This window comes from Typopeltis vanoorti, chromosome 10, assembly GCF_054136105.1.
Source record: "Typopeltis vanoorti isolate ZY-2024b chromosome 10, IOZ_Tvanoo_1.0, whole genome shotgun sequence".
Lineage (NCBI taxonomy): Eukaryota > Metazoa > Arthropoda > Arachnida > Uropygi > Thelyphonidae > Typopeltis > Typopeltis vanoorti.
The window spans coordinates 86710572-86734756 of NC_143558.1; the positions used below are offsets into that span (position 1 = coordinate 86710572).

At 34.1% G+C, this 24185-nt stretch overlaps 1 protein-coding gene across 1 annotated transcript in view; it reads right to left on the reverse strand.

Moving 5' to 3' along the window:
* The window catches only part of LOC150102567 (exportin-1-like), a 448940-nt gene that overhangs the window by 282259 nt on the left and 142496 nt on the right, over window positions 1–24185 (reverse strand). Inside the window, exon 10 of the mRNA XM_090399503.1 lies at window positions 18091–18145. Within this exon, the coding sequence (XP_090255629.1) occupies window positions 18091–18145 (55 nt within the window). The remainder of the gene's footprint in view (window positions 1–18090; window positions 18146–24185) is intronic.

The following is a 24185-nucleotide window of genomic DNA, read 5'->3' on the forward strand; positions in this document are numbered from 1 at the left end:
TGCATAAGTCATATTTTCATATACGAGATGACAAAGGTATCACAAGTTATTATTAAAATGCTCTGGATTAGAGATAGTTGTTGGAAGTTTTTCCACTTGGTATCTATGTTAAACACTTGGTTCAACTATAAATTGGAAAAAATTTTCCAAGTGAAAAAACTTCCAACAACTAACCCAGAACATTTTAATAATAAAGTGTGACACCTTTTGGCTACTTGCAAATGGAAATATGACTTCTGCATTACTTCAATCTTGGTATCACCTCTGTGTCTGGCTCCCACTGATGAAACCTCAATAAAGGCTGAAACCAGTCTGGGCAGTGACCCTTCCCATAATGCATAGTATTATACATGTCTGTAAGGAGATGTGCTTTGCATTATGGGATACTTATGTTTTTTGGATCATGCCCCACCTCAACGTCTCAAAGATCTTGATGCCCATCCCCCTCTAGCATAATAGTCAGCCAAGTTCTGAAAAAGTATAATATGAATATGTATAAATATTTACATGTACGTTTTCTAATTGCTCCCCTGTGGGATGTACACCCCACATTGAGAAACGCTGTTATATAGGCAAAATATTTATCATCGTATCAGCTAAATCAAGAACCATTTGGGCATATGTAGACAATTTGTTTTGCCATATTGAACAGTGATCTAAAATCTGAAATATTTCTAAATTTCCCCCAACCAAAGAGAAATTATAGTGGAGAGAGATTTTTTTTTTGTATATATAAACATTTAAATCCTGTTCTCAATGAAATAGAATGCCTGTTATAATTGATTTCACAACAAACATTAATAAGAAAAAACTGATGCAGAAAGGGAGAAAAATAGTCTTCACCTATAAGTGGTTTAAGAATGAAAAATTATATTTTTATATACAGCATGGGCTCGACTGGAATCATTGTCAATATTTCCAGGTACTTCAGATACTTTTGTATCTGAGGATACAAAAGTATCCTCACTCTTAGGATACTTTTCTTCTTTTTTTTTTTAAATCAATGTGTATCAAAAGTTTAAGCATGTTTCAATGTGTATCAAAAAACATTGACCATATATTCTGGATTATGTATATTAACCCTTTAACTGCTGACTTTATATTCTACTGACATTGTTCCATGTGCTGAATTAATTCTGCAAAGAATTTATAAATAAAATCAATTAAAATTCTTACTGAAGTAAGAAGTCCGGACAGCATCATACATTCTTGATATACACTTGTTCACTCACAAAAATGGCAATAATAGTGTTATATAAAATTTGCATAATCAAGGGGTGTCCACTTGATTATGCAAATTACACACCTTAATTTGTGTAGAATAATCACCAGGATCTTCTTCATCTGAAGTACACAATTCACTTAACTCAGACAATTCTTCTCTTGACTCATTTGTTGTTAACAATTCATCAATTTGATCATCAGTAAGATAACACGGATATTTACTGGTAGACGCCATATTGTGACTTCCCGGAAATCCCAGCAGTCACGTGGTTTATGTATCGTGCTGCATATTATTATTATTCGTGACACCTCCGAGGAGTCCAAAGACTCATCGCAGGAGAACACCTACTGTACAACTCTCAGTCTCCACCCGAACCTCTACTACCAATGATCACACATTAACACCTTCTACTGTCCTCCACCACAACAAGTATTTTTTGTTTGTAAATTACATGTGTTCTGAAGAGCCGATTTGTCTGTATGCGGGCTGAAAAACCCAAGTTTCCGGGAGAAAAAACTCTGCTACCTCTGTATGAGATCGGCTAACTCACCTTCGATTGAAAAAGTCCATATATAAAGATTCCTCCCGTCACGATGAGAATTGAACCTTTTCCAATCAAAGGGCGCAATGTACCGTTGTTCTTCCAATTGAGCTACGGAGGCGCTTAATATAATTAGTTGCATAAGTTCAAATTTTTCTCTCTAGATGTCATACAAGGACAGAAACCCAAGTCAAATAAACTTCAATTGGTTGGCAATAGATGGAGGAACCTGCCCGCGAAGTTTGAATATCTTATGACGATTCTTTCCACACTAAAAAATTGTCTGAATATGGGAGCCGCACCAACCGTTCAAATAGAGTTAACTTGATCGTAGCAAGGTCGCCATTTTTTTCCGCGCTCGAGTTAACTTGACTGTAGCAGTTAAAGGGTTAAACATATAATCCTGCGTGATGCCAAATCAAATGATCTGGCTGAAAAAAAAATAAAATAAATAAAAAGCTGAAAAGAACACAACTGTAAGCAACAAATTTTAATAAAGATCTTAAACACCAAATTTTATCCTCCATGAGAATTATCGGTTTCAAGAACTTTGCAAAAAAACTAAAAATTTCTCTCCTTAAATCTGACCCACAAAAAACTATATACCAGTGTTTCTTAGGCTTTGAGACTGAAACCCTACTTAATATGTAGGGTTTCGCACTTATCAAAATAGTCATAAAAAATTTAACAGAGGAAATTATGAAAATGAGCAGTTACATACAAAAATTTTTAATCAAGAAAACACAGCACATATTAAAAATAATAAAGTAACAACTGTTCTAGAATTAAATAAAAGCATTCATTTGCTACATGCACCAATCTTAATGGTAAAGATGAGTTTTGATATAAGATCAAATGACAAATTAGCATTGTTTGCTGTAATGCTAGTCTTACAGCAAGCTTAAAATTCAGCCTGCTGTAAGATATTTCAATGTTTCTTTGGAATTGCAGTGACTGGATAGAATCCATTTTCACATAAACACATTGAAAATAAACAAAATCTTAAATGCTGTTTCACTTAAGGACCAAATCGACTATGAATTTTTACTAAAAAATTTATCGAGTGATAAATTATTCTTCAAATATTTCAATGTTCTGTCTGAGAAAAGATCTGCCATTCATTTATAGATAGAACATTTATTTTGTATTGCTGCAAGTGAATGGATCCAAAACCCAAATGAATCATTCAGGTGAGTTCTGGCTTGAAGAAAAATAGTCGCCATATCTGAGTAACAACATGTTCAAGTGACTGATCGTGATGTGTTTTAGATTAGAATCTTCCTTCCTCTTTTCTGCCTCATTCATTCAGTGCGTTAAAGCACTAAACATATGAAAGCAGTTATTTTCAGTTCTTTGGATCAGAGACAATATAATTATCTTTGACATTATAATTATGTGTTTCCTGAAGAGATAACTAAAACTCATTAAATACTGAAATGTATCTGCAAGAAAACAGTTTTCATGTTCCAATCCACTTTTTTGAAAAACTGTGTAGCTACAGATGTGGTTAACACTATTGAACTCAGTACTGATACTTTCACTTGCTATCATTTTGTGGACATATCTAGTAAATGTGTGCTTTCAAAATATGGTTCATTTTTGCACTGCCAGTTGTCAGACTCCAATTCCAAGCAGTGCAAAAATTCTTTTTCTCCACTCTATATGCCAAACATAGATAAGTACAATCATACCCCAGTGATAAAACATGTTAGGTTCAAGACCAGCTTTGTATTGCAAATAATAATTTGATAAAAAAAATTTAATAAAATCTTTAAGCAGTCATATATGTAGATAAATGAGGTAAATAAATACTTATGTCATTTGCACAAATGAAAAAGTTTGCATAAATGATATAAATCAGAGGAGCTTAACTTTAGAAAACAAGCGAATAAGTTTGGACATCAATCTGCACCACAAAAGATTTTCCATTTTGGCAATAAGATTATCATGTTTATAGATAACTGTAGTATTAACTTGTGTAGCACTTTTCACTTCATTTTGTTTTTAACAAATGTAACCATAGTTGTGCAAGGCAAGTTAAGCCAGCAGCCTATCTCAGTGCTTGATATACCATCACTAAATTTAATAATTTTAACATTAGCATCTAATGTAATATGTTTATGCATCTTCTTTTCAATGGAAGCAAGAGCAACCTTATTTTGATTTTTATCTGCCATTATTAGAATTAATAAAATAAAATAACATTTTATAATTCATGCAGAATATCAAACACAGAGGCAGCAAGCAACTACATCGTAAACAAACAGTTCATGAAAGCTGAAAATCAGTTGATTCATGTGAGCATCACATAAATGGACACTTGTCATAATTGAAAAGGCACAATTGAAAATTGTGTGAGCAGATTGTCATAAAGTAAGTTATTACCGTAATACAGCTTTATCAATAATGTCTATAAACTAATCTGATTAAAGGATATTTTAACTTTTTTTTTTTATTTTAACTTTTTTTTTTTTTTTTTTGTAATGCAAACTGAGAGGGAGAAAAAAATGCTGCTTTAAGAGTTAACTCATTCCACATTCTCATTACCCATGCTTATACTGTAGTAGTTTTCAGAAATTGAGTTTTCTTTTCTTTCATGGAACCACAGCACTATTATGGAAAAAACATCTGAAAAACCATCTTTATGCATAAATCCAAATATTATGTAGGAAGGATTGTGTATGCCTTTCTGTATTTACAACTCTAGAAATTATGGGATATTAACATACATTTGAGAAGTGGAAAGTTTCATGTTTAATCTTATGTGGTGGATGTTCTTCGGCACTTTCAGCCACAGTAGTTACCATACTTAGAACACTCATTTATGGTGCATGCTCTTCAGAAGTGACAACAGAATTTCCACTAACTTCTTAAAAAAATAAATAAATAAATAAATAAAAACTTATGCATTTTACTTATATTGGTCATCAGCAAATTCCTGATATGCACCCTCAAGGAATGTGCAGAATATTATGATAGTACTAAATTCCTATCAACTATTTTCCTCCAAATTAATCTTATCTGTCAGATCTTATATTCGGGTGTTGTAGTGTACCTTTGGGTCTTCGTAGGGACTTTGAAGAAAAATATTTTTGCTAACTGTTCATTTTCCATTCAGTTTAAGTGACCATATCATCTGAAGTTAGCTCTTCTCACAACACTCCTGAATTCTAACACAATCAAAACCTTCCTAATATCCTCAATTCTTAATATGATGCTCCAATTAATGCAATATGTTCGCTCCCAAATCTTTCTCATAACTATGATCTTCATCCTATTTCAATTTCATTTCATATTCAACAATTTCATTTCTAACCCAGTGATTAGATCCATAATTTCAAATTGAAACACTGCCTTGTATATAGATAGTTTAGATTGATTTCTCTCTTATTCCATATAAATTTATTTAGTTGACTCTCTGCTATATCAGCTTTGCTAATTCTGTTGTCAATTTTCTGTATTTAACTTACTATCTTCACTAAAAATTGGGTGTAAATTGCTGGAGGCAGGAGGAATGCTTAAATGTTACTAGAGAACACTTGAAATTTTCTATATTCCTACCTATTTTCAGTTTTTTTTTTCCCTGTTGCCAATTTTCATATAAAAAAATTACTACAAGAATTATGCAATTTAATTAGGGAACCCGCAGAATTGTACAAGAGATTGTACATTTTGCTATTACAATAAATGCCACTTTCCTTTATAATATGATCCATATAGATGAATAACAGTGAAGATAATGTGCACCCTTGTTTCATAAATGGATAACAAACCATTTTCCTGTACCTCCTTCCATTCTTGTTGCAGACCTACAATTCAAATATAGATTATGTATTGCTCAATATAATATATCATTTACACCATGTAATTATAGTGTTTTGATGAGCTTTTCTCTGGGCACCTTGTCACATACCTATTCCAGGTGTTAAAAACATACAGTTCGACCACAGATGCAAGACCCCTCGACACTGCTGCTTACAGCAGAAGAATGCGAATCTATTCTGATAATAGGATAATCAATGCATTTTGTGAGATGAGTGTTTATTATTATGTCGGAAAATTAGCTTTTATGAACATTCTAGTTTTTAAAGTGCTAAGTAACTATTTGGCTTGTATAACAGTTGGAAAATTTTAAGTATAAAACACATGATTTCACATGTTGGTGACAAATTCGTACACATCATTCCTTTCTCCCCTACAAAATGAATCGACTCTTCTTGGCACTGTGCCAACTAAGGTTCTCTCAACTGTGGGCAGACTATACACATCCTTTTTATTACACTTCCATAATTTCTCAACTATTTGTGTAAAAGTGAAAATCTGATCCTGATCTCTATTTGGACTGAAAGCAGTGTGCTATTCTCCAAGTTTCCCTTCCACAATTCTTCTTATTTTCTTTTTATTAAGTATATACGAGTATATCCTACCTGGAACAATCAGTAGGAAAATTCCTCAGTAATTCCATTTTTTAAAATTTCACTTGTAATAGATGGGTAGTATGAGAGTTCTGCTCCAATCATCTGGAATATGACATTCTGAATTATACAGTGTAGCCAGTGAATAAAACTTTCATACCCACACACTAAAACTGGCAGCTTCATCAGGTCAGAGTTTTAAATTAAGCACAAAAAAATACATAAAAACAGATAAAAGTTGTTTACACTGAAAAATTGTTACAAAAGAAGATAAACTGATTCATCCTAAAGCACAAACATGATGTTGCAAGCGATACACATGCCAAGTTCTTGGCAAAACACAGAAATTAGAGATGCTGAATGATTTGATGAAATTTCAAGATGTCATTTAATATTAACCTTGATTCCTATGCAAAGATTAGCGTGAGCAGATAACTGTAACGGATTCTTTTAGAAGTCCAGGATAAGTTTTTCTTCCAAATACAGCACAGTAGAAATATCCTAATTTATTGCATGGTTAGTTGAGATATGGATGGCCAACCAAATCTGGCCAAATTTTACAAACTGCTGTTTGTAAAAAAAAAAAAATTTTGCCATAGAAAGAAATCGGAGAGAAGGCAGTGTTCAAACAGTTCTGTAATGTCTCTGTGGAAAAAGATCTCCAATAAGGTCTAAAACATCATTTACATTTAGTAAAGAGAGACAATATGTTGGGATGAGCGAGCATATCAGAAGATGATATGTCTATACTAGTTAGGTTCTTGATGAAATGGGCTGAATTTGTTATGCAAAAATCAGAGTATCTGATGTAATGTCCTAAAAGACTAGCAAGATATTTTGAAGAGGCATAAGTAGGACAGTTAATGCCATCCACAATCGGTGTTAAATGGGACTTCAGATTTGTGTATCTTAGGAGACTGGTAAAATTGTGGAGAGACAGGATATGATGTAGAAATTTGAATTTTTATAGCAAATCTGGTGGCAGTTTGGGATATTTTTAAGAAAATCTTTTCTCCCCCATGGGTGGTCTAAATAGGATCATTATCTAGGACTAAATAGGTGGAGAGATCAGAGTCAATGGAATATTTTATTACTATAACCATCTGTGTTCATATTTTCATATATTCAATGTGTTTCCTTTATAAGCTTTCAAAATTACAATAATTTTTTTTGTTCTAAGAGACAGAAGAGATTTCCTTTGTGAGATAGAAATGTTAGACTTTAGTACAGATCAGGGGTTGGAAAAGTGGTCAATATCGACCCCTGTGGGTCGATATGGCTATCCAAGGGGTCGGTAAATGTCTAGGGGTCAAAAGGGGAGTTTAAATTTTTAATGTTCTTTTTAAAACTTTTTAAATATTTCTTATTGAGAAGCAGTAATAAAGTAAAAGGATGAAGGAATTATTTTTAAATTGAGAAATTTATTACTGATAACATTTATTTAACATGATGGGGGTCGATGAGCGATCAAGGATTCCATGAAGGGGTCAATGGTCCAAAAAGTCTGCCGACCCCTGGTATAGATAAAGACAGGAGAAGAGCAACAGCTTTTATTATTAATTATTATTATTATTATTATTATTGCATAGCACTTCCAGTCCGTTTAGTCTGATAACACTGGCAGAACAAGTGAAAGATGGCAAATTACTTTTTCAACACCATATAAAAAAACAAATTTTGGATTGTGACCTGGAGTCACCATAAATTTAAAACTATTTTCTTAGAATGGATTCTTCTGAGTGTGTGAAAGACTAATATTGGAAAGGATAATCACAACTTTACCTGAAGGTAAAGAAACCTATCATTCTTGAATAATAAATTAAATGTCATCATTCTATTAACATAGCATACAGAATAATTCGGGTAGACAGGCTTATATGTTGGTTACTCTGATGTACACATTAACTACAAAAACTAATTCTTTCTTATATTTCAGCATCATTACATTGGCATCATCAGGGATCACAAAAACAATAATAGGTGCACACTGCACTAATACTAGACAAATGAGGCTGAAGAAAAGCAACCAAAGTCAATCTAGAGTCCTAAATGGTGCCCTCTAGTTGGCTAGATTGGATGGTCTTAACCGTTGGGCTGAAGATCTGATGATGAGTGTTTTTTTTTTTTTTAAACACCCTTACAAATTACGTAACAAATTGGCATCCCTCATCTGCTCCACCAAAGACCAGCCAATATCAGAATTTCTGAACACAAGGAATATACCTGGTTCTATCATTAAAGTCACTCAAGACCATGCTTTGGACACCCATCACAGTGTCGTGACGTTCTATTTTCATGTTATGTTCTAAATCCACCATCTTGGTTCAAGTCACTCTTATCAATATAATAACTAATTGCGAATTGATCACCGATCCAAAAGTAGGGAAATTTATAATTATACTGCGCCACCCTATTTTTAGATTAGTCTATATAAACAGTAGGATCAATTCTTAATTAAGTTAGCAGTCTTCTCATTAGGCCGAATCATTTATTATTATTCTACTTGGGGCACCCGCAAGATTCGAATTTTTTATGAACGGTGCAATAAAAGGGAGTTCAGGCAAACACAATATTTAGATTAACAAAATAAAACATTTAATATACGATATAATATAGCAAATACACGAATTCTACTTTTAAATGAAACAATACAAATAACTTAATACATCTTGCTAAGTCACTCATTCCAATTCAATGTTCTAAACTTGAACATACAATTCACTGCTTCAAAATTATAAATTTTCTTAATTCAAGTTAATAAAACAAAACTTCTCATTTGATCAGTCTGCACACATCTATCAGTTGTACTTAATGTTTAAATTCACAGCAGGCACTAATCAAGGTAGACATTATTCCAAGCAATCTTATTTCGGACCTTGAACTTCGAAGATACGCTATAGTTAATGTTAGAATAAACAAACATGTATGACTACTCTTACCAGATACAATCTTCAATACATCAATTTATTGCGACCACACTTATGAATTAACTTATTTCAGCTAGCGGAACACATTAAATAAAATTCTCCAACGCTTTAACTGAACTACTGTTAATCGCGCTTCACTACTCTAAAAAAAAAACACATCAATAAGGCACTGATATCTTTCCTTGTTTACTTTTCTCAAACCAGTTAATTTCAATATAATTCTTCTCAGGGCAACATAGAATTAAGAAGTAATCCTAGACTAACTGGAACTAATCAGAATTTTTGCATTGAATGTCCAGTTCTTTATTTATCCGGTTACGGCATTAATCTTCCTTTACAACACAGCTGATTTCACTTACAGCTAAGTATATGATTCACTATGTTTTAGCTCACTTCTAAACACTATTCTCATGAATTTCTGCCCTAAAGAATTTATAATTTTCTTTCACTTCCTTGCTTATATCCTACTTTCCTTCAGGCTCCGCAAAACACTTTTCTTTTTTCTCATTAAAATTCTTATTGCCTCCCCTTTCTCCTTTCTGGTTCGAAGGTCACGCACTCTTCGACTCGTGCTTGTTTATTTCATGCGTCTCCATGACAACGCATGAACGTAAACATTTCGCTAATGTAATACAACGCTCTGCTCTTACATAAGTGATTACATAACATTAAATTTTCACAAATAAGAATAAACAGAATATTTGAGCTACTTAATCAGCTCTTTCATTACGTATACAATTATTTATAATACACTTTTCGTTACTTTACATATATATTTTAGTTATCATAAATTTCTACACATATTATTATTTAATAAATTAATAGTAGGTTAAGTTTAGAATAAATATTTAAATAGTAATCCTTAATTAAGGAACAATAAATAATCCTTATACAAATTATGATTAATACATAATAAGCAATGTTAAATGTGAATGAAAAAAAATAAATTACACAACATAGTTTCATTCACAATTTAACAACAGTATATGGTGGAAGAAGGCCACTCTATTACACCACAGAAAATACAAATATGAGAAGCTACTCCTTGAATCTGCCTCAGTCCTGAGAAACATTCTAACCCTCAATAAATTTGGATGCATGAGATTGCCCGAAATTTGGGAAGCACTGATCCTCAGATTTTTAGCCCACTAGGGGTTGCCATTCAGGACTCTAGACCTGACTTTGGTTGTCTTTCTTCAGCCTCATTTGCCCAGTGTTAGTGCCTGCATGAGCATATGATTGTTTTTATGATCCCTGATGATGGCAACATAATGTTGTCAAAATATAGGAAAGTATTAAAGTTATTACAATTAATATTTTAGTATATGTTGTGATTTCCTGAAAAATAATAAACCACAAAGAATAGCACTGGTATGAAACATGTATACAAAGAGACATCAATGCACAGATACGTTGGTATGATAATTTAAAACACAAAAAAATATTTAAAACATTCAGTAATCATGTTCTGAATGTTTAAAACCATAAGAACATCAATCAAATCAAGAACATGGGGTATTTGGCAGGAGTAACATGACTTTTTATGTTAGAAGCACAGATCTTTATTCAAGCCCTAGTCTTACTGGTTAAATAAGCTAGCCAAAATTAAAAATCCTGATAGCAGTCCAGAACACAGCTGCAATGATGCCATATGGAGATAAATGATGACGTCCTACACTTATGGGATTTCTTACCCATACCATACAAATATTCCTAGGCAGCTAGAGCTGAATGACTCAACATTCTGCTCATTAACCTGCAGTGGTCATCACAAAGGTACAAAAGAGGTCTACCAATAACTTGTTGCATAATAAATCTGAGATAGGATATGTAGCTGATCCAAATGTAATGCAGTACATGCACTACAAAGCTAAGACAGGGCTAGGTAGATTAAGTTAGTATGTAAGGTATTTTTCACAGTTAAATCAAAACTAGAGTTCAGATTCATGTGCATGGTCAAATCATTGTCAGATGAAGGTGTAATGTTTGAGTAGCCATATCCATGGTTGCTGCTGACCTGGCATTAGTAGAAGTTCAGTATCTTAATCACAAAAGTACATCTAACAGTCCCTTATCATGTGAAAAATGCACATGGGCCTGAATGATGATAGGATCATGTTACATTGGACAATGACCAAACATCTCTAGGTCTAAGTCCCATGGACTAGTGTGAGCACCTCTAGGTCCATATCTGTGGAATTATGACTAAAAGCTTTTAAATCAGAATCCTGTCTAACCTATGTCCTAGTCTAACAAAAGACTAGGACAGCACTAGTCTTATGGTGCAACTGCTCTGGTGATGAGGCCACTAGAAGAGAATTTGAAAATGGTTACAGTAATTTTACTGCCTACTATTAGCGACCATTCTACAATATGGTGCGATAAGAAAAATTAGCCTATAGTATAATTAGAGTTAGTTCTCTAGATGAGCTGAGGGCATATCTAAATCCCAAAGCTCCATTCTGTCAGAGTGGAATTATGATATAGTTTTAGCTCCCCCCCCCCCCCACTTTGTGCATGTAAATGTACTAATTGAAACAGTATTTGGATAGCTCAACAACCGTTGTACAAATGTTTCACATATTAAATTTTAATATCCAGCCAGTCAGGATGGACAGACAAAAACCTATCTGACAAGTATGTTTATGTAGTGTGTAAAATGAACCTTAAAATAAAAAAGTGCATTTTACAAAATATCTGCCTGGTTAAGGGTGGAGCAAGGACAGCTAACATCATAATTATGGCAATGCAGATCACAGCTACACTCAAAGTAATAGTTACTAAATAAATAAATAAACAAAACAACATTACAGTAATTATAGTTTTATAAATAATACATACAACATGTGTCATCTATATACAGTGATGAATATGAATGTTCTGTATAAAAAAATAAATAAATAAAAAACACTTAATGAATCCGATTTAAAATCTCTCAGTATACATGGTACAGATAAATTATGGATATGATTAAAACAGTGACTAAGCTCACCAACAAAATGAGAGCAGTTCATTAAAATGTGAATCTTGATTAACTCAGTACCAGAGCACTCAAACATAGGAATGTAATCATCCTGCAATAGGAAGGAGTGGGTAAGGCGACTATGATCTATGCAAAGATAAGCAAGAACAACTTCCTCTTTAAGGTCCTTGCATATACTAGACTGCCACGATGTGATTTCATGTTTGATTTCATAGAGCCTGTTGGTATCTATTCCATAATGACTGATACTGAAATAAAAGTGAATTATGATCTGCCTGTATTTGATGTAGGGGACAGGGAGGTAGAGAAAGCTTGAAAAACAAGCTGACTTAGCTGCAGTACCTGCAGCCTCATTTCCCCTTAATCCCAACATGGTTTGCAATCCATATTGCAAGCCATGTCATGGCAGGTGAGGCATCAGTCACTTAAAATAAGGACCAGGTATTTCCATCAGGGAATTATGGTAAACAGCATAGAGTCGGTTACTGGCACAAACCCAAACTGAACTTAGCAGAATTCGAGATAGGCACTGTCAACCTAGGAAGCACTGATGGAAAAGAAGTATACTACATCATACCTTGTGTTACAAAAATGAAGACACAAACAAGATGTCATATTCAGAAAAGGAAGGAGCAGCTAGTATTCAACTCAAAACATGTAGATAAAATTTTGTACTATGTAGCATTTTATAATAAATTTAGTTTAATCCTTTATCCAAGTGTGAGCAAACAAAGTTTGCACCTGAAAATATCTTCAGGACTGTAGCAAGGTGGTGCAACTATTGGCAACTCGGAGCGAAGGTGGATCAAGCTATCATCACTTGAGTTGCCAACAGTTGCACCACCTTGCTACAGTCCTGAAGATATTTTCAGGCACAAACTTTGTTTGCTCACACTTAAACTATATTTATTACAGTCTAACCAAGTGAAAAATACACTTCCAACCAGGTAGCATTATTTAAGTAGAGAGACATGGACAAACTTAAAAATAGGGGAATTGGACAATGATAATTGCTTGTATCTATGGTCCTATGGAAAGTTCTACAAATGAAGAATTGGAGCAGTGTTTTGAGTCATAAGAGCTGACAAAGAATAAGGAAAAGTTGGTTATTGAGACCTAAACAGCAGAGTAGGAATCAAATGTCAACATGCAGAAATAAGTTTCCAGAATAATATAAGAATGTTTCTGCAGAAATAGGTTTATAATTCACTAATACTATGTTCCAAAAATGTAGCAAACTTCAAATGGAGAGAAGGAACAAGAAAAGTAAAGTCGCATGGGATTTGAAACAGAAAATGATCACAATTTAGTTTTAAGCAGAATAAAAATGAATTTCACATTAGAAAGACAAATATAAACAAAAGTTTTAAGACAGTCAAAACTGAGAAGCTTTTATAGGTGAACTGTAGACTCAAATATACAACCTATACCATTTAGAGAAAAATGAAATGATTTGAAAACAAGACTCAAACCTTAGTGCTCATTGTCAAACCCTGAAAGAAATGACTTCACTTATGCCAGACAGGCATATGGTGAAGTTGTCTGCAAGGATAGATCAATCGGAACTGCATGGGGAACTCAAAAAGACTAAGTTCCCGGTAAGTGTGTGCTTTGAGAGAATATAGAGAAAAATGTAAGAAAGCAAAGAACCTAAACATTAGATTAGGTATTTTGCATGTGGATTTTGCCACTTTCATAATATCTATTATGAAGGTGGTAAAATGTTTTGAAGACTACTGAAAAAGCAAGCAAATGAATCAAAGATTATAAAAGCGATATGAAATGAAGACAGAGATATTCAAGATTTCTGGAGTAATTATTTAGGGTTGCTGAATGAAACAAGCAGTGACAGAACAATGATAAAAAATATTTCTAGAAGAGGAATGAAATTAAGAATACATGAGGTAGAAAAAGTCATCAAAAACATGAAATGTGGAAAGGCAGCTGGAGGAGGTGACAAATGAGTAAAAATATGCAAATATAGAAACCAAAAGTTTTACAGCAGCTGCAATGTATTATTCATAAGGTATAATCTCATAGTAGAATTATGGATGTTGGAATAGAGCACTGATGCAACCTATCTATAAAATAGAAATTAAGACAAATACAGTGATACCTCGGCTAACGAAGATTTTTTTCGCTGTTTTTCAGACTTGGGTAACAAATGTTTTAGTGGATGCGCGCGCTAACATAAACTGTCTAGCTCATCTCGAACGTAAACAACCCAACTGGGTTGTTTATGTTCGAGACAGCGAGAAGTGAGAAGCCTCATACCAGTGTTAGTATGGTGCATGCTCCATGTGGCTGTGAATGCGAGAGGTAAGTGTGATAGCACTTATTCTTTACTGGGCTAAATTCTACTATGGGGATTAATTTATAATTAGTAAATTCTATTCTTATCTAATTAAATAAATAATGTCATATTTCTTTTATATTTTTCAGAAAAAAAATTTCTTGACAATGGGTCCAAAAAAAGTAAGTGAGAAAGAAACCCAAGGGAAGCAGAAAGTTGCTCACAATTGAGCAAAAGAAAGAAATAATTTCAGCATATGAAAGAGGAGTCAGAATTGTGGATTTAGCAGTCAAGCATGGCATAGCATAATCATCAATATCTACAATTTTGAAGGAGGAGGAGGAGATTAAGGCAGCTTCAGTTGCAGCTGGTATAAAGACCTTGGCCTCTCAATCCCAAAGTTCTGTGAATGAAGAAATGGAAAAGCTTCTGATGATCTGGATAAATGAGCGTCAAATGCCTGGTGACACTATGATTCACGAGAGATGATCTGCAGCAATGCCAGAATGATTTATGAAAATTTGAAGAAAAATGTGGCAGGACACAGTACAGCAGAGGATGGTTTGAGAAGTTAAAGAGAAGGTCAGGATCCATAGTGTAATTAGACATGGAAAAGTAGCCAGTGCAAATAAAGAGGAGGCTGAGAAGTTTGTTAGAGAATTTCAGGAGTGGACCATCATTCATGGATACAAGCCAGAACAAGTGTTTAATTGTTTCTTAAAAATTAGTTGAAGAACACTCAAAAGATCTGACAACAGAAGATCTTGAAGAGTTGAAAAATCAACTGAATAAGGAAAGAGACAAGGAAGATAGAGTGCTCATCAGAGGAGGAGGACAGCAATAAAAAGAGAAGAATGTAACAGGTGACATTAAAAAAAATGCTGCACTACTGGGAAGAGCTTCAGTCTTTGTCTACAAAGTGGCATCCCAACAAAGCTGAAATGAACAGATTTTGTACCTTGGTTGAAGACAAGTGTCTGAATCACTTTAAAAACATTCTGAAAAAAAGAGAAGTTCGATCGACTTTGGACAGATTTTTGACTTCTCCTTTAGCAAAGAGATAGAGGTCAGCTACTGAAGAATAGGAGACTTACCTTGAATAAACTTTGAAAATTTCAAAGAAGAATAGTAAAAACATTGTGTACATATTTTCAGTTTAATAAAGTGTATATAATAGTGTAAAGAGGGTCAGTTTTTCATTCTACTTTCCATTCTTCTTCATCTAATTGGGTAGCTGTTCATCTCAGCCTTTGGTGAGTTTTTGCCCTTTTAAGTGTGCTTTTTACTATTTTATAAAACTTCTCTTTAAATAGTAGGCAGCATCCAGAACGAATTAAACGATTTTCTATAGAAACCTACGGGAAATCACGTTATTCAAGTAAAATTTATGGAAGTATTTCTAAAAAGATGCTAAGAAAAATTGTGGAAGGGAAACTTGAAGAACAAGCTGGGTTCAGGCAAATAAGTTGTCAGGATTAGTTTTTATTTTAAAGGCAAGCAAGTGGTTTGAAAAATCATGAACATATAATAACATAATGATCTCTTATTTAAGTTTTTATATCTGGAAAACAAACATGAAACAGCAAGCTGTTCAACATGATACAGTTATAAGGTATAAATAGCACATTACATGACGCACTACATATTCTGTATTTAAGTTTTAAAATTGGCAGTTAGAAAGGGAGAAGGTACAAGTAAAAATGAGGGATAAGGAGACAAGAATGTATACTTTATCCATTGTTATTCATCATCTGTATGGATCACATTATGAAAGAAAGAAGCAGTAACCTTATATTAAAACTGGAGATGTCAATCTCTGCTCATTAACTTTATACGGATGATGTTATACTCTTAAAACCAATACAAATCTTCATGATTCTTTAACTAATCTGCTGGAATAAATTTGCCATGAAAACAGACAGGAACATGGAAAATATCAACTGTATCTTGAATAAATAATGTATAGAATAAGTAAACATTTCAACTATTTAGGTACATTTTCTAGCAGAAATGGCAAATTAAATATGAAAACAATAGAATAAACGATGCTGGTATGGAGGGAGTCGAATGAATAAATTTATATGGAATGAAAGGGAAATTAATCAAACCCTAAACTAGTAGTATACAAGACAGTTCAAGTTGGTTTTAATTATGAATCTGAGATTTGAGTTAGAAATAAAACTACTGCTCAAAGATTATAGAGTAGAGATATGAGAGCTCAAAGAATATCAGCAGAGTGAACAGCCAGTATTGATGACAATGTTAAAAATGAATACAGTAGGAACAACAGCCATTATTAGCATTCATGAATGTGTGAGCAGAGCTAATCTCAGATAGTATTATTTATTTATTTTTTTAGAGTAGCTTCAATAAGCAGGAGTGAGGGATCTCATACCACTTGATGAAATTCATCTCCCACTTAAGTATGGTTACTTGTTCACCAAGATAAATTTCATTGAATTTCTCATGTTTCATGCAAGGATGGTAGGCAAAAGACCAAAGAAATATCAAGGACTGGATCAATGCAGATACAAGTGCCTTGGAAGTCTGAGATATATGCCAGACAACCTCATAGTCCTGATAGGTAACAAACTAACTTCAAGGAAAATTCCTGGTAGGAAGTTAGCAATAATGTTAACTTTCATTACTATCATTGTATCCTGTACATCCCCTTGAGGACACATATCTGGAATTAGATGACCACTTGCATACTTGAAATAAATGAGAGTCAGTTTATTAAGCTTACTGGATGAGAGTTCCTCTTCCTATAGAAGCAAACTGGACTATGAACACAGACTTGACATGCTTAACAGTGGCAAGAAAGGATCAATCATTGTAGTTAAATTGAATTTAAGAATTTCAAGGTATATAGATGTAATAAGCCACAACACTTGAGAGGATAATATTTAAATGCACCTCAGTTCAAACATATTTCATGGAAAAGCTGAAAATCTTATTAACTTGACAAATACATTAGCAAAATATGCAAAAATGAAATGTGATGCGATTTGTTTCAAAATGTATTAAGCATAATGAAATATAAGAATATGATTCCAATTGTACTAATGATTTGAGAAAAGAGTCAGAGCAGAAAGCCAGCATACATACACTGCTTTGATGGGATTTCTTTCTAAGAGTTTTTTTTTTTTTTTTTAAAGTATTCAAAAGGCGAGAACATCTGTCTTTGGGTTGAGGAATAATTCTACTTGTAATAAATGTCTTGACAGTTAAATCACAAAGTATGAATAAATTGTATGCCAATTCAGTATATGTAATTTTGTTCTTCATGAATTAAATTAAAATAATTTGTATATAACCAGAATATTGTTTTGAGAATCATTTCAAATATCTTAACAAAATGAAAAATCATTAATTTTCAATTATATAAACTCAACAAATTGTGCACTACAAAGATCTGATTCTGGATTCAGTGAAGTTTCAACAGTAGAAAATACAGTGTTTACCAATTTATTCTGTTTGTTTATTCAGACAGCAAATGTTACAATGTAAAATACAAATGAAATGATTCTAATATATATATATATATATATATATATATATATATATAAGGAACTGATGAATGAGTTATATAAATGGATAGAACATAACTATTTTGAATATTCATTTTGTTAGAATTTCTCTTGTAAATACAATCTTTAGTTAGCATAATAAGAATAAACTGAACTATTCAGATTAAATCACATACCTATTTCAGTTAGACATTTCAATGTCACATTTCTGAACATTGGAACATTCAGGAACTGGAAGAAAGATCAATAATAAGCTTTTCAAATAACACACTTTACTATTCATCAAATTTAGAACACCCCACCATCTCTGCCTCCCAAAAACTCAATGACACTTAATAAAATATCATAGAGCACAAAAAAATCTAGAAATGCTTCCTAGTAAGAAATGCTTGCTAGTAGTTATTCAATATGTTTATACATGCTTTCTGAAGGCTGTCAACAGCAAAATAAAATAAGAAAGCCATCTAAAACTCTAAGCTTCTCCATTAAAGAGAACACTGATAATGTTTATTCATTTTAAAACTTATGCTCTCTTTGGAACCAAAAGTTTCCGTTCGCATCAATCCACAAAAAATCTTGTTTTGAAACAATTAAAACCAATATAGTAAAAGCACTTGCACAGATTTTTTGTTTACTCTTGATGTAAAAAAAAGTTGTTTCCTGATATCACTTGATATCAGGAAACAACTGTTTGAAAAAACAAAATGTGTTTTCATGAAAAAACAAAATGTGTTTTCATGAAAACACATTTTCCAATAAGAAATTTTTATTTGAAATCTTAAAATTACATCTCAAATCTTACATGTCCAATAAACAACACAAAAAGGACTTCATGGGTAATCCATGTTGATTTCATTGATGCATTATTTGAAACTACAACTTAACTGTTGAGGTGCATTGATATACATTACACAGCATGTCATTTTTTATCTCTCTCTCTTACACACAAAAGTTTTATGCCTATAGTATATCAGTAGTGCCACAGGAGGGGAGAGAATTTTTTTTTTTTAACCTAGTCTGGAAACCCTGCCTTAGAGATCAAATGCAGAGTTCTTGATCCACTTTTGTCCCATTACTTAACCAAGTAATGGGACAAAAGTTTCCCACTGGGAGATGAAATTTATCTCCCGCCTAAAGACAATCAGAAACATCCATGCTCACGGTGGAATACGATCCTGTGGCCTGTTGGAGTGCATGTGTGCTAACCACACAGCCAACAAGGTCAGTAACTTACACAAGTCATCTACATAAATGGAGCTGTATGCGATAATGTAAATGCTTCAGTAATTTTACAGTTTATACGTATTTGTGCTTTAAAAGAAAAATATCTACAAGTAGGGCTATAGTATAATATCTCTTTAGAGACAAGAATAGTGTGTGTGTGTGTGTGTGTGTGTGTGTGTGTGTGTGTGTGTGTGTGTGTGTGTGTGTGTGTGTGTGTGTGTGTGTGTGTGTGTGTGTGTGTGTGTGTGTGTGTGTGTTCATCCGTGTGGTTAGCTGAGTGGCTATGTGCTTCGCAACCATATGCCTGCGAAAGGAGTGTCCTTGGTTCCATTTCCATCACTGACGTGAGGAGCTTAGGATCTTTTTCAGGCATAGCCAAGTTAGCCGGTCTTGGACATGGACTGGCTTTTTCTCACCAGCTTATGAGTTTTTTCATCCTGTAAGCAGGCAAACTGGCCTTCAGAAACACCTCTACAGACATAGGATACACTGAAAGGCATACAGCTAACCACCTTATCCTTGTGTACGGTTGCGGTTAAATGAATAGAAAAATCTTCGACACCACAAGGTAAAAGAGGAAAAAAGGAAGAAGATATATACAGGTATTCCCTTGATATATGTGGTTAATTAACCCTCTATGGACACCTCATATAGAATTAATGGGAATTCAATGTTAAGAATTAATGGGAATAATTATAATGAATCCTGCAAAATATAAAAATTTAAACAAAATTTATTTTTTACGGTGACACGTATTTATATATTTTATTTATACATTTCTTGTAGAGAGGCTTATACGCTGGTTAAACATGATAACTAATAATTAAGGAATTGACAGCGTACTCTAGAAATATAAATTAAATAAATTTTAATATATACTTTCCGATATATACTTTGGCCAAACAGGCAGGACAGCAAATATCAGAATCTCAGAACACAAGGATTACATCCGATTTCACCAGTACAGCCACTCTGGGCTTGCAGATCACGCTCTGGATACTCACCACAGAATAAGATGGAAGAAAGCCACAGTAATACACTGCAGCAAGTTCAAATATGAAAGACTATTCATGGAATCAGCCTCATCCCTTAGGAACATGCCAAACCTCAACAAATTTGGATGCATGAGACTGCCCCAAATTTGGGAAACATTTATCAGAAGAACTTCAGCCCAAAGGCCAAGAACTACCAATATAGTCCGCCAGGGGGCACCATCAGGACTTTAGGGAAATGTTAGCTTCCTAGCTTCGGTTCTCATTTGCTGTTATGTAGTACTTGTGTGCACGTGTCTTTGTATTAAGTTCCCAAGAAGATGGCAACGTGACGTTTGCCGAAATATCGGAAAGTATATATTAAAGTTTATTTAATTTATATTTCTAGAGTACGCTGTCAATTCCTTAATTATTAGTTATCATTACTTAAATTAAGGGGATATCAAATCCCGCATAGTTTTAAAACCGAATAAGAAACTCAAAGATCGGAATCAGAGAGTTTCTTGCCGAATATAGATTATCTATATTCGGCAAGAAACTCTGATTCCGATCTTTGATTTTCTTATTCGGTTTTAAAACTATGCGGGATTTAATATCCCCTTAATTTATGTAATGTTTTCATTGCCGAAATGAAGCTTATTAGCTCTTTATACTTAAGTAACTTAATGGTTGCACCTGTTTGGAAAATTCGTTCGCAGAGTACATAAGTTCTTTTCGCTATACACTTTGGTATTAGGTCTAGCTACTCACTGATGAAGCCTCAAAAAAGGCTGAAACCGGTCTGGGTAGTGACCTCCCTCCATAATGTAATAACAGCATACATTTCCTAGGAAATGTGTTTTTACATTATGGAAAATAACTAAGAATAGCGATCTGAACTTCCTCCACCTTTGCAACGAGTTTCCCGGTATAGTACTACGTACTAGGATCACTTGCATTGGCTAATGCTAGTGTCGCCGATACTTTATAGTTTACTATATTCGGCAAGAAACTCTCTGATTCCGATCTTTGAGTTTCTTATTCGGTTTTAAAACTATGCGGGATTTAATATCCCCTTAATTTAAGTAATGTTTACATTGCCGAAATGAAGCTTATTAGCTCTTTATACTTAAGTTAGTTATCATATTTATTTATACATATTTGTTACATAAAAACTTATCTAAATGTTTATTTTTTATAAAAAAAACTTATCTAATGTAACTTGAACAGTGGTAGCTTTTTTCCCTCCTCCATGATTTTGCGATAGCAATCAATTTTTTTATCTAAACCGTGGCTAACGTTCATGCTTTTCTCTACAATTGGATCTATTTCTAGTATAAGTTCTTTTGCCTTCTCAATTGTCCTAAACAATTCTTCCAAGTTCTTTGATAGTGATTTCTTTAGATACATCTTTCATTTCTTCCTCTTTGTATGCCTGTTGATGTTCGATTCCAAGAAGATCTTTGTTACTTAGGTCTTTCGAATGTGATTCCAATAATTCCCAAATATTTCCTGAATTGACATTCTCAAAGCCAAGAGCACTTCCAATCAAAACAATATTATCGATAACTCCGTTGATGGGATTAATAGAACTACCAAAATTATTTGCAGATTCAGGCATAAGATTCTTCCAGACTGCTCTCATCAGTTGGCTGTCACTTCTTCCCAAGACTCGTGAATGTTTATACCTGCTTGTTTAATATAGTATTTTTTCCAAAATTCCTCTAGAGTGATTGGATTGTCTCCAGTTGTAGCTTGAATTGCCTGAGCGAAAGTTTTCTAATATAGTAAGCCTTGAATGCGGAAATGACTCCCTGGTCCACAGGTATCAAAGATGTCATATTCAGTGGTAAAAATACAACCTGCACATTACTATTTAAATCATTAAGTGAGGTGGGATGTCCAGGGGCATTATACAATGCCAAAAGAACTTTTGAAAGCTAAATTATTTTCATTGCAGCATTTTTCAACTGCAGGACAAAAATGCGAAGTGAACCATTCTTCAAACAACTGTTTGGTAAGCCATGCCTTTTTATTTGATTTCCATATTATTGGAAGGATTGTTTGCTACAGTCTTTAAAAGCCCCTGGGTTCATTGTTTGATAAATTAGCATTGGCTTTAATTTGAACTCACCTTCGGTATTACCTCCAAGTAAAAGTGTTAAGCGATCTTTGGATGCTTTATAACCAGGTGTGGTTCGTTCTTTTCTTGCTAAAAATGTTTTTGTTGGCATTTTCTTCCAAAACAGGCCAGTTTCGTCTACGTTGAATATTTGACGATCATTGTACCCATTTTCTTTAATTCAGCTGGATATCTGGCTGCAACATCTTCATCAGCACTTGCTGCTTCGCCTGTTAATTTTACTTTTTTCATTCCGGATCAAGATTTGAAATTTTCTAACTAGCCTTTGTGTGCAGAAAATGTTGCAGTCTTATCTTGATATTTGTTTTCTTAAAGTATAGAAAAAAGGCTTAAAGTCTTGAGTCTAAGAATTGATGTCGATCGGAATACGCTTCTGATTACAATGTTCTAGCCAAAGATATAGTAAATCTTCCATTTTGATCATTAATGGGCTTCTATTCCTAGTACACCGCATACTCACAGATGCAGATGCCACTTTGCCTGGTTGCGTTACTCGGTCGCTTTATTTAAAATGGCTAGTATAGTTTATTCACCAAAGCCTAGAGCTCTTCTGATGTTTACTTTGCTTTCTCTGTTATCAAACCTTTTAATAATATCAATTTTAGTATCCAAAGTAATAAATTTTCATTTATTACTCTTTTTCGAGGTCATGGTTATGAAGGGTAATGCTTTACATAATTTGAAAATTACGTGATATGCGGATAGGCCATAAGCCTACACTGTAATACATACACATATACATCTGTATGCACCACGCTCTACTGATAAATTGAATCACTGAGACTGAGGCCGAGAGTGAGTTACTAACGTTGGAGCATGACTCGTACCATGTGATCTGATCTCTCATGACCATAGGTGAGGATGGGGACATAGACTGTATTGAAGACAGCCAGCTTTGCCTTCTGGCTTAACTCCCGCTTCAATCCTACCAAACGGCCTAGCTCCCACAATATTGAGCTTGCTGAGCCAATTCGAGTATCTAGCTCTACGTCCCTTTTTCCATCATTTGTGAATATGGACCCAAGGTATTTAAACTTATCCACCTGTCTCATTGGGACTCCACTTACATTTAGAGTGCACTGGGATGGTTGTCTTGAGACCACAAATGTTTCAGTTTTGGCCACACTGATCTTCATTCCGGCATCTGCACAAACAGCTACAAACCTATCCAGGGTCCGCTGGAGGTCATCTGTGGAAGAGCTAAGCAGAACTAGGTCATCTGCAAAAAGCAGACGTCCAATGCAACATTTTCCAATTCTGACACACTCACTGCCTGTGCTGTGCATATCAATCCGGTCCATAAATATTATGAAAAGGAGGGGTGACAGAACACACCCTTCGCGGAGGCCAACGGAGACTGAGAAAGGTTCAGACTTTGTGCTGTTTACCCTGACACAAAACTCTGGGCATTCATACAGGGACTTGATGGCAGCTAATAGTTGACCATCTACTCCATACTCCTGTACTACTTGCCAAATCTTATCCCGAGGAACCCGGTCATATGCCTTCTCCAAGTCCACAAAACCATGTGTAGACATGCTTGGCATATTCCCAAGATTTCTCAAAGACTTGCCTTAAAGTGAAGATTTGGTCAGTTGTGCTTCTACCAGGATGAAAGCCACATTGTTCTTCCTGGAACTTTGACTCAACTATGCTCCTGCACCGTCTTTCCAAGCACTTAGCATACACTTTCCCAGGAAGGCTGAGCAGAGAGATGCCACGACAGTTACTGCAATCCTTCTGGTCTCCCTTCTTAAAGACTGGTATTATTATGCCTGTCTGCCATTGCTTTGGTGCTCGCCCAGATATCCAAGCAGCCTGACACACTCGAGTCAGCCAGAGAACACCGTCTTGATTTAAGGCTTTTAGCATTTCGGGTCGAATTTCATCATCGCCAGCAGCCTTGCTCGATTTTAGCGATTTTATTGCTAAA